Source organism: Beauveria bassiana (genome assembly GCF_000280675.1).
Source record: "Beauveria bassiana ARSEF 2860 unplaced genomic scaffold BBA_S00020, whole genome shotgun sequence".
Lineage (NCBI taxonomy): Eukaryota > Fungi > Ascomycota > Sordariomycetes > Hypocreales > Cordycipitaceae > Beauveria > Beauveria bassiana.
In genome coordinates, this window is record NW_007930855.1 from 327,617 (window position 1) to 340,490 (window position 12,874).

The window sequence follows — 12,874 nt, forward strand, 5'->3', positions numbered from 1 at the left end:
AAAACTCACCATAGACTCGCGACGTCGTCCTGGAGGAGTGCCTCCCGCAAGCCCGTCTTCTCCCAGAGCGCCACCGCAAAGGAGGCGTCGTGTGTTTGTAGACGGTCGTTGACGCGGACGGCGTCGCCGCGGCGGGGCGTGCCCGGCGTGGTCTGCAGTGGAAGCGCGGAGAGGTGGGCGACGTAGTCGCGGCACAGGCTGCGCGGGAAGAAGGCGTCGAGGGTGACGACTTTGTTGGTGAGGGGGTGCGGGGTGGGGAAAAGGTCGACGACGGGGAGGGGAGGTTTGAACTTGGGCCACGGCGGCAAGGAGGAGGAAGAGGAGGAGGGTGCGGGTTGTGATTTGGAGGGTTTGGAGGAGGGTTTGGATCTCGCCATGGTGGTGAGGTGTTGTGGGAATGGGCGGCGGTTGAAGCTGAACAAGTCAGTAACGTTGGTAGAATTGATGCTTGGATCAGGTATTGTGATAGTCACAGAGGAACGGTGGTAGATATCGCGTGCACGATGAAGAGTTTTGTGGTGTTTTGTCTAGTTTCCGCCGCCATGTAGCGGGCTAGCTTGTATCTACCCATGTACGGATATGATTAGCTGACTTGGTTTTTACTCAATCCCTAGACACCTCATCAAACACAAAAAGAAAGATGAGAAAACGTACTTTTGAAAAGGAATAAGAATTGGCCTTGAACTGAGATGAAAAAGTGTTTATTCGCAAGTCGTCCAGTAATGTCCAACCGCTCAGCGGCGTTGGCGTCGATTCTGTCGCTCCACCAGTGGGTCCAACTTTTTCAACGTCGTTTGACCTCTTCACTCTGCATCTTCATCTCATCTTCATCTCATCTCATCTCGCAAATTAAGATCGGAACGCTACTTGACACTTACTATCCCGGCAAATGTCATAAACACACATACATACGCATACACAGACGCCAAAATGGGGTTTCTAGCCAAACTACTGGCGCCGCACGTCGCCGGCACCACCCCGCCACCATCACCATCCACAGACACAACCACCCCCTCCTCCTCGTCCTCCTCGTCCTCCTCGTCCTCCTCGTCCTCCTCGTCCTCTCCTCTCCCCTCTCAATCACCAGCCGCCACCGCCGCCGCCGCCTCCGCCATCCGCTCCCCAACACCCGCTCCCCCCGAAATCGACACCAGCAGCACCGCCCACCTCTCGCCTCTCCAGCGCCAAGCCAAGCAGCTCAGCCTGCTCCTCCTCGGCGCCTCCTTCCTCTCCGCCTCTGCGTTCATTACGCGCCGCGCCGTCCTCCGGCGCCAAGCCGAGTTTGTCCCGCGCTTCTTCCACTACTCGCACCTCGCGCCGGGCAGCGTCGACTCGGCGGCGCGGTCCTCGCTGGCGGCGCAGGCGCTGGGGCTGGCGACGCTCAATGTCGCCGCGTTTGGCGTGCTGCTTGTCGGGGGCACGGCGTGGGGGTTTGATTTGTGCTCGGTGGCGGAGCTGCAGGCGCGGACGAGGATGGCGGTGAGGAGGACCGGTACCGGCGGCGTGTTAAAGGAAGAGGAGGAGAGGGAGGTGGATAGGATGGTCATGGGGCTGATGGAGAGGCTGGGCATGGACGTGGAGGAGATGAAGGAAAAGGGAGGAGGGGGGACGGAGGGGGGGGTGGAGGAGAAGCCCAAGGTTTGACGGTGAAATGTCGGGGGGAGAGACGTGTGGGAGTGTATGTTTGATGAGGCCTTGGAGAGTAAATTCCACGGGGCGTCATGGCATGAGAGAGCATGTAAAATGTCACGGCGGACCATGTATATTAGTGTGAAAATGTACAGTGTCTCAAATCTCCAATTCTCTAGCTAGGGAGATAATGAATGATGCAAAAAAGCATAGCAGAAACCCAGGATATCCAAAAAGAAGCCCGTCATTTGCTCGTGGCTGTCCGAAAATGCCCATCCTCGCGTAAAAGTATTCTAATGCTGCCGCAAATCCCATGTCAACGTCCACCTCTATCTATAAATCTATGCCTTTTTTTTTCGTTTTTTTTTCTCTCTTTTATTTATTATCGCCCCTACATATCTCATGATGGCGACGCGACCGCTTCCTCCTTGGCGCGCTGCTTCCGCCACTCTTGCAGGTCATCAAGACCCGCGACATTCTCCAGACTGCCGCGACGACCCCAGTTCTTGGGCTGGCGCTTGAGAAACGCGCCGACGGCACCGAGATAGCCTTCGTGACGTAGGAAATAGGCTTGCTTAGCGCCCTTGCTCCAGAACTTGATGGCATAGCTCAGCGTGTTCATGGTCTGGCGGTGGCCGCGGATAAAGGAGCCGCCGAAATAAATGTCGGACAGGTTGTGGAGCTGGGACTGCAGCAGGGCAATCTGGCCGATATTGTTGGAGACGGCGTAGAGTAAAGACCGCGCAATGTCGCCGTCGTTGAAGCCCGCGCCGCGAGGCAGAGGCTGGCCGTCAGCCGGGTCGAAGCCGTCGGCGAGGGCGGCGGCCTCGGCGTCCTTTTTCATCTTGAAGACGCGGCCAAACGACGAGGCAATGGTGGTGCTCTTGAGGCCAATCTTGCCATAGTCCTGGCCGTAAATGTCGCCGACGAGCATGTCGACGTGGGTGTTGTCGCCGCGGCCGGCCTGCTCGAGCATCTCGTCAAAGGTGCGGGCGCCGGTGAGTAGTGATAATAAGCCCCAGAGGGTGCCGCCGCCGAGCGAGGTGCCGCCAACGCGCTCAAAGGCGCGGGGGCCGGTGACCTTGAGCATGGAGACGCCGGAACCAATGTTGACGAGGAGGTAGGGGTAGATGGCTTCGCGGGGGCCGACAAAGTGCATAGGTTCCGTCTCGGAGTAGGTGAAGACTTCGCGGGGAATCTCGGTAATGAAGAAGTCGAGGCCTAGAGGGTTAGTTTGAGGAAGTTGAGAAGAGCGGGCTGCGAAGAGGAAAAGCTCACCAATGATTAAGCACTCCATTTCATCCTCGCGCGACACGTCAACGCCGAGAGCATCGCGAATCTTGTCGTAGAACTTGTAGGCGCCGCCGCCGGTGGCCATGACAGCCAGGTCGCTGGGGCGGGAGCCGGTGAGCTTGGCCTGGCGGTCGCGCAGGTCGCGCATAAATTCAACGCAGTCATCTATCCTATCCGTCTCAAAAATTTGAAAGGTGAGGCGGCCGCCGGGATCGGTTTGGTCGACCTCGCGGGAAAAGTAGACGAGTTTGATGAGGGAGCCGCCAATCTGGGAAGAGGGGGTCGTGGACCCCCCACCTTGTAATTAGCAAACAATTGCAAAGAGGTGCAAACAGGACATGGAGACATACATCGACGGCGATGTGACTGACAACGGCCGTGTGGTTGGGCAGGCGAATGTCGCTCGTTTCGTGGTGGGTGGTCGGGGAGCCGCGGCCATTCTTTGGCGTGGCCGTGTCCGGATCGACGATGAAGGCGCCAGTGACGTTGATCTTGACGCTGCCAGGCTTTGTAATTGTGCTGTCAATCTCGGCCGTCGTGGTCATGGTGCGGGATCGCGACAGTGCTGGGCGCAGGGGCGCGGGCGCAACGTCGTCGATGGAGGCATCTTGAGCGGCCGTTGTCGTTGTCGCCGTCGTCGTCGTCGTCGTAATCGCCGGCTTGTCGTGTTCCTCTGGTCCGGCGACGTCGACGACGGAGAGTTGCAGAGGAGATGCAGGCGGTGACATGGTGAGAGAATGTGTGGTGAGGGGGAGAGAAAAGGGTCGACCGCAGTCGCAAGAGGAGATAAAAGAAGGAATTCGTCAGCGGAGCATCAGAACAAGGTAATAGGATGGTCTGTCGTCGTGCAAAGTGTTGGTGTCCTCGTGCAGCGGCGGGCCGAAAGTCGCGACGAACGAGGGGCACAAAGTTTGGCGGGGCGCTTACAGGGCCGTCGGCCGCTGGGAAAGTGGTACTGATTGTGACTGTGGCGGTCGTGTCTACTGTTAAGGTAAGGTACGTATCCGTACGCTGAATAAGATGTGTCTCGTCGCTGTAATACTGAGTCACTCAACGGGTAATAATGAGACGGTCAGAAAAAAGTAAAATTAAACGCTGAGAAAATACTCCGTAGACAACAAATAACTCCAGACTAGTATCCCCGACCAACATCAACTGGGTTAAAATTGGCCTGCCAAACGGCACATTTCGATCCCCTCTTTGACTCTAGACTACCTACCTATTTATCGATAACTCCCACTGCCGGCCTTTAGGTAGCCTCTAACTAAATAACGTTACCTATTTTTTGATATTTCAATCAACAAGATCCACCCTGGGCCGAGGTCAACGCCGAAGAGCCATTTAATAATCCCTACATTATCGTTTGAATTGGACCATGCTATTAACTAATTAATTATACATGGCAAAATGATTCGTCCCTCATCGTCTTATCGTTCTTATCGGCTCCTCGGCAGACCCGCCTTGCCCCGGAACAACGATGGTTTGGTACAGCTGCTGTCAACTTGCCGTCGGCCCGGCCGCTCATCTCGCGCCAACTAGTAGTATTAGGGGTCGGGGAACTCGACAAGCCGCGTTGTGTAATGTCCAATCAATAATAGCAAGCAAAACGGGCGCCATTCAATCGTTCTATTCGGTCTCCAACTCCCTACTTCTCCTGCAGTGTGAGCTGGCTTCTGCTTCATGGTTGGTCAGGGTACCTAGTTAAGCCCAGGATGTTCCCTAGAAACACCTACAACCAACCAGTCGCGTGAGTTGGTATTTCCATCAACGCTTGCACGATCTTGTCGCCTCTTCAATTCAACCCAAAATAATAGTAATGCTTATACCGGCTTACTATTTGTCCCAGCTTTTAAAAAATCTCCACGCTCATCTTCGTCTTCATGCACCGCATCTATTTTTCGCCTTGTCACCCACGTGCAAAGGCTCGACACCCTCACACCAAGGCCAACACCTATATCTGGGAACATGACAGCGCGGCAAGCTGTATGGGCAGACAGACAGACTCTGCTTTCTGCCGGTAGTATGCTGCTACAGAACCGCACCAGTCCGCTGCATCTTGTCCCAGAAGCGCGTCCGCGTATATTCCCTTGCATAAACTGGTTAGCGCCGCTTAAGCGGTTGATAGCTTCCACGACGCTTTCTACGTTGCCTATCTTTTTTTGAAGCCGCATTTGACAAGGCAACTACACCAAGCCCAGTCCTTCCTCCCTATTTCTCAATAAAAGAATACACACTCATGTTTGAGTCGGTCAAAAGCACAACTCCATCCCCTCACCCAAGCACAAAAAAAAAATCATTGAAACCTGTTCACGGAAGCATTCGCCATAGAATGGGGCAGCCACGACTGCTGATTACGTTTTCCAACTAGCGTTCCTGAGCTACCAAGGTCCGCCGACGATTCAACGACTTGCCCGTCCATTGCGAGGGGAGGCGAGCCAATAGGAGAACAGTAGGTGGCGTCCCAGACGGGCGAACTTTGCTCATAACTGACTTCTTCATCTTCCGCAGGCGCACCGAATTCGCCGTCCACTGGTGAATTATCCATTGTTTGGTCAGCCTGGCTCCATGTGCCGCCGTCCGTGGCTGTCCCTTTTGCCATGCCGATTTCGCCTTCAATGTGATCTTTAACCTTGTCCAGCATATTCGTCATCCACAAATGAAGGTCTGCATCAGCAAGGAGCTGAGTCGTTCCAGGTTTGACAATAGTTGGGATAATGTGATGGCCTTCATTCTTCCAAAAGTCTTTGAGCATGCCGAGCATCTCTGTAACCATGCTGCCGACATGGACATTTTCCGGTCGTGCTTCTCTCTGGAATATGAGGTCCCATATGCCGTACCATTGCTCAACAGGGCTTAGTCTCCGATGGAAGCGGTTCTTGAGGGAATCATGGACCTCGGCCGATATTCCGTCACTGCTGCGCTCCGACGATGCCGTTGCTGGCGTGCATAACTTTTGACGTATGTGATTGTCCCGTGGGTCCGGCGATGCAAACGTCTGAGCACAAGTCGGGCAGTAAAATGGTGGTTTTGAATGACGTCGGTAAATATGTTGCTTGACGTCTTGGATACGCGTGAGCTTTCGACTCATGCATTCGATATGACGCGTCGGCCATCTCCGGTAAAAAGGGCAAGCAAAAGTAGGCTCATTTCCCGCACTCTTTGGCCTGTGCCGGCTATCTTCATCTTCAGAGCTCAACACTTCATCGTTGGACATGACTTCCTCTTTGGGGGCCGAGTGCCTGCGTCCGTTGACATCTGGAGGAGACAGAGCAGTTGCAGCCGACGAGGCTAATGCGACGGAACTCCTCCTGGATGAGCTTCCATGCAGTTGTTTGCGCAGTTTCTTCACACCTGCATCAGTGGGGGGAGCCACGGTGCCAACAATGGAGCGGCCGCGGGAGGCACGATCCAGGTCCCCTTTCCAAGGGGTCTTGGAACGGCAATCAACAGGACCTGGCGCGCGAGAATTCCTTTTTGCAGCCTCGACACTCACAGTTGAATCCGTGCGTTGTATGGGTGCATGAAGGTCGTAACACTGCTCTACACTTGCAGTGTCTGAGGGGTAGTTGCTCCAAGAGCCGGCCTGTTGGCACATGGCAAAAGGGTCGACAAGATCCGCAGGAAAAGCAGGACGAGGATAAGGCTCGAAATAGGGCATGGAAGCACTCAAGGTACTTTGTATGCTTTCAAGTGACTGCAGACCCTGCGAGGCAAACGCGAGGGGTAGATGCGATTGTGGCCACATGTAACTCAAGGTAGATACATCAGTTTCGTGGTACGACGGCTGACGTGAAGAGTTGTGAGAGTCTGGCAGCTCCGGGGGCTCTTGGGCTCCATCAGTTGTTGAGGACGAATGTGTAGACGGCATGGATGTAGCGGGGATCGCAGCCGAGACTGGCCGAGACGGGCGGCTATTGTATCGGTTTTCACGCTGGTTTGTCCTTCCCTTTCACTCATGAGCAAGTAACTCTTGATTCGGCTTCTTAGCCGAGGACAATTGAACATGTTGGAGGAAAACCCGACATCACTTTTTCCAGTGTTTTGCAGATATAAGGGGGCTGTATGCCAGTCGGACAAGGCCCACTCATCTAGCAACGTCCACACAATTGTGTGAGGGAAGTTTGACGGTGGCGGGCAGTGCTTTGTCCAATGTCCAGGAAGGGACTATGAAGAATGGGTTCTGACTGGCTAGGCCAATTTTAGTGGCGCATTTAAAAACCTGTCATCTCTGATAAGTGAAACGCCGTCTGCGGCCTAACAAATCCCCAAAATCCCGGTGGTGAGGGCATTTGGAAGCGTGGCGTCGGTCTAGCTCCGAAGACGAGGCAGTGCTAGGAGAGCACCAGATCGATACAAACTCGACAAAGGAATGCAGATTATATGATGATGAGCATCTGTTTGGTTCGCAGGCGCCGTGGTGTTGTGATGAAGGGAAATGGGCAAGGCAAGGAGACAGTCACGGAAGGGTCTTGAAGCTACCTAGGCATGGCTAGGCAGCGAGTACAAACGTACTGTGTCACGAGAAGGAGTATCGCAACACCATGGCCCCATTTGCCCGTTGATATGCGTTCAACTTTACTTGCTTTCAATCAAGTACTTTTGATTCAACATGGTTATATGGTTCAAGATGAATTTATAGTTGTTTTATCTAGCATGGTAGGTAGATACCTCGGGTATGCCGGCATGCCACAGACGTGCTGGTGCGGCACAAGACTGCTCCAGCACTAGGGCACCTAATTACGGGGACATTGGCACGGTTGCGGGCTGGCGGAGTCGGCATCTGGCTGCTCGGGAGGCCCATAACTAGCCGCTATTCGCTAATCCCCCCCTTCCTAGTTGGGCAAAAGAGTACACGCAAATGCCACCTCCACACTGTTGAGATGGAGGTACCTGCCATAGTATGACGCCATGCCGAACTATGTACTTAGGGACTACCTTAGGTAGGTATGCTTAAATAAGAGAAGCAAACGGGGGACCGCGTGCCAGCTGCGAGCCTTATCTTGCCAACTGTGAGCCTTGTGTTGCCAGTTGCGAGCCTTTTGTTCAAGGCAGCTCTGTGCTATTTGCTGACTGGCTGCCTCTTTCTGCCGACCGCCAGCTACCTACCTAGGTATGAGCCTTTGTTTGTCAGCTAGGTACAGGGCTTGAGTTGCCAGCACAGCTCGGTTCTTTTTGCCGACCGCCAGCTGCGTGCCATTTGCCGACCAGCTGTCTCTTCATGTCTACCGCTAGCTGCGTGCCTTTGGTTGCCAGCTTTGCTATTTGCCGACCGGCTCCCTCTTCGTGCCGGCCGCCAGCTGCCAAGTTAATTTGAAACCACGCTTGCCAGTGGTTGCCTCTCTTGGGTGCTTTGTAAAAAAAGGCAAAGACTCAAGGCAGATTTTGCAACCTTCATCGCCAAAACTATCGCTGCAGTCGATCCCGGTCTCTAAATCTTCATAAATGCGACGCACATAATCCCATCTCTCCTTTCTCCGGGGCTATTTAATCTTGGCAGTGCAACCATGCCAACCAATTGCCAGCTCGAACTGCAATGATCATCGTCAGGGGGGGCGTCGAAGCGGAGTCCCGTCCTCCACTACCAACGCCCGATGATTTGGCTGCAAAAAATTTTGATTCCAATGCATGTAATCTGCAGGAGGTGCGGTGCGCACGGCGTATTGGCATACGGATAGGTGTACGAACAGAGCTTGCAAACCATGACGGAAAACCACTGCGAACCACCCTCGAAATGACAAGTTGCTGCCAAGAGGTTAGACGCCAAGGACCTGCGCGCCATCCCCCCCTCCCCTCGGCTTTTTCGCTGTTAACGACCCGCACCGTTTGCCTCTTTTGCCTCCGTACCTTGGTACGTGGCTTCGCATGAGGCTTCGATATCGCCTTACTACCACAGGGAGGGCGGCCTCGGTGGCGGAAAAAAAAAAAAAAGGAGACAAGAGCCCCGGCAGTTCCTTCTCCAGTGCTTGGCGACCTGAATTTGGACGTTGCGAGTCCAGAATCTCTTAGATGCTGACAGCGAGGACAGAAACAGGTTTGAGATCTGATTTGGTCTTCCAGCGTCTTAACAAAAGGTCATCTAGCAACAAAGATACAATCGGCGGCTAGTTGCGGACCCTGCCGTTAGGCTGAATCCGCTACACAAGTTGGCAAGCTTCAGCTCCATAGGTAAGATTGCCAGGCACAATGATACCAGTAAAGCAACGCCTACGAATAATCAAGACGCAAGACTTTCTTTTCTCTCGGGTCTCATGTGGGTCCCGAGTATTTCATATGGCGCACTAGACATCTAAATATTCGAAAAGACAAGACTCTACAGCGGCTCATAGTTACAGCGACCCTGCGACGCCACAATGCTACCTCCGACCCGCCAATTGACAGGCTGTCAGGCACGCAACACCCTCTCATTTTCTACAGCATTACTTTCAACATCCAAGATGGGCTTTATTCTATCGCAACACAAATGTGCATATCAATGCGGGGTTTTCCTCATTCAAAAACGCCATTCAACTTTTCGAGCGGTCATGCCTCGTCATCGCTTGTGGCTAACCCCCCTCCCCCCCCAGGTGCCCTCCTCATAACCAACCCCAAGTAACTGATCTTCTTTCTTCTGTAACTTACTCCAAGTATACCTAACCCTATTATACGACAACTCGCAGCCTCGTGTTTCAATTTCTATCTTGAGTCTGTTCGGCCACTCATTCAGAACTATCACTCCGGGAATGCAGCAGCAAGTATGATCTACGCTGATTTTCTATACCACTGCGCTCTTTCGTTTGCCTATCAGCTCACGCTTCTGACTCTGAACTTGCTTGTGGAACTGTGCCACGACATCCTGCTGTGCTCCTTGGAGCACACCTACCACTCATCTCTGAGCAACAAGGTTGTCTTTGACGACATCGTCTTTGACGCATCCTTGATTGCTTCCACCGTACGCGGCAGTCACATTTTCGCTCCTTGCCGAATTGACAGGATCAAGTGGCTCCAACCCCGCGTAGCTACACGCAACAATGCACTAAGTCGCCTGTCAATCAGTCCAGTGCATCCTGAAGTCTCAAAACAACTGCCTGTTGTCACAATTCTCCCCAACAAAGCTCAACTTGATGCCTTCTTGGCAAACATCTCTGGCCGTTTCGACCATTTGGTTGCTCCTGGCCTTGCTGAGATCGATGCAATACAATGTCTGTCATTAGCTGCAAGCCGCCAGCGCGGCCAGGCAAAGCCTAGCCTGGTCACAATCCCATCGAGGAATACCCCCGACCAGATCCTGAAGGCACTCTACTGCGGGCCTAACAAGCTGTCGCCATTCAGAGGCATGCCGGACGAGCCACTCACGCTCGAGCACCTTGGCACCTTTAAAGGAGGTTTCGTTCTCATTGGCAGATCAAAATCTGGCTTTTTCGCTTGGTTTCATCTCCTGCCTAACGGTCCCAACCCTGCCTCTTCATTTTGGGCCCATGCCCCTACCACACCAGTCCCCAGCGGTGCTTCAAGTGGTCGTGGCAAGGCCGGCCGCGGCGGGCGACGCACCGGGGCCGGTGTTGGCAGAGGTCGAGGTGGCCGCATCGGTCGCGGCGGCCGTATCGGCAGAGGCATTGACGAAAATCCAGAAAACGATGATAACGATAGTGACGATCACGAAGACAAAAACAATCACGGCAACCGGGATAATAGCAACAGTCATGGAGACCCAGCCAACCCCATTCTCTACGCGTGCCCGTTCTACAAATTCGATCCCATCGAACACTTTCGGTGCTATCGAAAATACGAACTCAAGAGGTACTCAGATGTTAAACAGCACATCTTGAGATGCCACACCCTTAGCCTTCTCTACTGCACGATTTGTTGGACGACCTGGAAGGCCAATCAACACGCCCAGTGGGAGGCTCACTCGAACTCTTCTTGTCAACGGGTACCTGAGCCAGAACATCTACGTCCTGGCGAAGCGGCTGCACTTAGCGAGCTTGTCTTTGGATCAATCAGCGAAGCTGATAAATGGTTTATGATGTGGGATCTTCTCTTCGTGTCTCACCCCCGCCCCAATTCACCCTACGTGGACGGTGGCATTGGGGAGCTTCTCTGGCTGATCACCGCCTGCGGGAACCAGTTCCTGCAGCAAATTCCTTCCCTACTACCTATTCACGTCACTATGAACCGTGAACAGGCCTTGCAGGCTGCTGAGCGAATTCATAGGATTTATGCTTCGCCTTTTACACCCAATTCACCGCGAACACGGAGGTATAGGCGACAGCAGGCCATAGATCAACAGCAGCAGCAGCAGCAACAACGAGAGCAGCAGGCCATAGATCAACAGCAGCAGCAGCAACAACAACAACAACAACAACAGCAGCAGCAGCAGCAGCAGCAGCAACAGCAACAGCAGCAACAACAGCTACAGCAGATTGAACAGCAACAGCAGATTGAACAGCAACAGCAGATTGAACAGCAGGGGCTTCAGTACTACCAACAGCTTCACAACCTGCCAATGCGCTTGCAACAGCCTCTGAACCAGCAATTGCACCAACAGCTGCAGCCCCAACCGCCCCAACCACTCCAGCAGCTCCAGTTCCATCAGACTCAGGAGCTCGAACCGCTGCACCAGAATATCGATCCGGATCTCACAACGGTCGAACAACCACCACCTCCTCCTACGACCGACGAAACAAATGCGGCCGACGAACTGGATGAGGATGTGCTGACTCGGTACCTGCATGCACATGCTTTTGACTACGACTTTGCACCTGGCCCGCCTGACCCCCCTGCTCTTTGAGCTCACCCGACTCGAGTAAGAGCATAGCCTATTCAGGCTTCACTATCACCGACGTCTTTGCCATCAACGCCACCAACACTACAGGTGTCGCGTCTAGTCCTTCGGACACGACCACAAATTTCACAAAACGAAACGAAAACAATGTTGAGACGGGCCGCCTTCTCCGAGAGTGAGAGAACGATATGCCAATGCCGCTCGATTCGCTCACGAGGACGAGGTCCGTGGCATCGCCCTCAGGAATGGGAATTTCGCCTGGCGGAGATGGACCGCCTCGCACGCGTTCGCGCTCGCGGGGCTGCCGGGCCATCGCCACCCCATGGATCATTCAGATTCTGTCAAAGGCGGCAGTGACTCGCATGATGCTATGAGTATAATTGATTTCTCTTATTTCTTTCTTCGGAGGTATTATCATTGCCTGTGGTTTCCTTCTCCGTCCTATTCCCCCTACTTCTCTTGTTTCTTTCTTCGGAGGTATCACCACTACTTGTGGTTTTCTTGTTTGCCCTATTCCCCTTACTTTTCATGCTTATTCTCTGGGGAATATGACTAGTGCTTTTTATTTCTTTGCCTTATTCCCCCTACCTCTCTTGTCTCTTTCTTCGGGGTCATTACTAGTGCGTGTGATTTACGTGCCCTATTCCCCCTCCTATCCTTGTCTCTTTCTTCGGGGTAGTGCGAGTGCTTGTGGTTTCTATTTCCCCTGCTTCTCTATCTTTCTCGTTATCACTTGCCTTGCGAGTGCGAAAAAAGGCCATTGTTTCCAGTGCAAAAGGCCTTTGTTACCATTGCTACCAGTGCGAAAGGCCTTTGCTACCAGTGCGAGGAGGGCCTTGCCTATAAGCTCACGCTGTTTGGGGGAGTATTGTTCTGGGTTTAGAGAAAAGGCTCCTTATACTGGTTGGAACGAGTTCCATGTTCTGTTTTGGATATCTCATGCATCATGGACAAATGGTTTGTGACGCTACGAAATGATACGACTGCATGCATATTCTTTCCTTTGCTCGTCGTCCTCATATGGCTACGTTGTTGTATTCGTTTTGCACATTCTTTTTCTTTGTTCGTCGTCCTGATATGGCTACGTCGTTATATACGTTTCGCGCATTCTTTCCTTTGTTCGTCGTCTACATATGGCTACATCGCTATATATACGTTGAGCTTTTATTTTCTCTTTGTTCATCGTCTACG

The 12,874-nt window shown here is 53.2% G+C and overlaps 5 protein-coding genes across 5 annotated transcripts in view; 2 read left to right on the forward strand and 3 right to left on the reverse strand.

The window, feature by feature from the left end:
* Positions 1 to 377, reverse strand: part of BBA_06737 (Prolyl 4-hydroxylase, alpha subunit) — a gene marked incomplete at both ends in the record, with an annotated part of 1,162 nt that extends 785 nt beyond the window's left edge. The window contains one exon of the mRNA XM_008601834.1: positions 10 to 377. Within this exon, the coding sequence (XP_008600056.1) occupies positions 10 to 377 (368 nt within the window). The remainder of the gene's footprint in view (positions 1 to 9) is intronic.
* A 553-nt stretch (positions 378 to 930) lies between these two features.
* BBA_06738 (uncharacterized protein) lies at positions 931 to 1,644 on the forward strand (the record flags this gene model as incomplete). The annotated part of the gene is made up of 1 exon (XM_008601835.1): positions 931 to 1,644. One exon carries the CDS (start codon positions 931 to 933, stop codon positions 1,642 to 1,644), a length of 714 nt encoding a protein of 237 aa, XP_008600057.1.
* A 385-nt stretch (positions 1,645 to 2,029) lies between these two features.
* On the reverse strand, positions 2,030 to 3,650 carry BBA_06739 (pantothenate kinase; the record flags this gene model as incomplete). Its single annotated transcript, XM_008601836.1, has 2 exons — positions 2,030 to 3,190; positions 3,273 to 3,650. The coding sequence occupies 2 exons, from the start codon at positions 3,648 to 3,650 to the stop codon at positions 2,030 to 2,032; spliced, it is 1,539 nt and encodes a 512-aa protein (XP_008600058.1).
* Positions 3,651 to 5,215: 1,565 nt separating this feature from the next.
* On the reverse strand, positions 5,216 to 6,790 carry BBA_06740 (uncharacterized protein; the record flags this gene model as incomplete). The annotated part of the gene is made up of 1 exon (XM_008601837.1): positions 5,216 to 6,790. One exon carries the CDS (start codon positions 6,788 to 6,790, stop codon positions 5,216 to 5,218), a length of 1,575 nt encoding a protein of 524 aa, XP_008600059.1.
* A 2,865-nt stretch (positions 6,791 to 9,655) lies between these two features.
* BBA_06741 (uncharacterized protein) lies at positions 9,656 to 11,689 on the forward strand (the record flags this gene model as incomplete). The annotated part of the gene is made up of 1 exon (XM_008601838.1): positions 9,656 to 11,689. One exon carries the CDS (start codon positions 9,656 to 9,658, stop codon positions 11,687 to 11,689), a length of 2,034 nt encoding a protein of 677 aa, XP_008600060.1.
* Between the last annotated feature and the right edge of the window lie 1,185 nt (positions 11,690 to 12,874).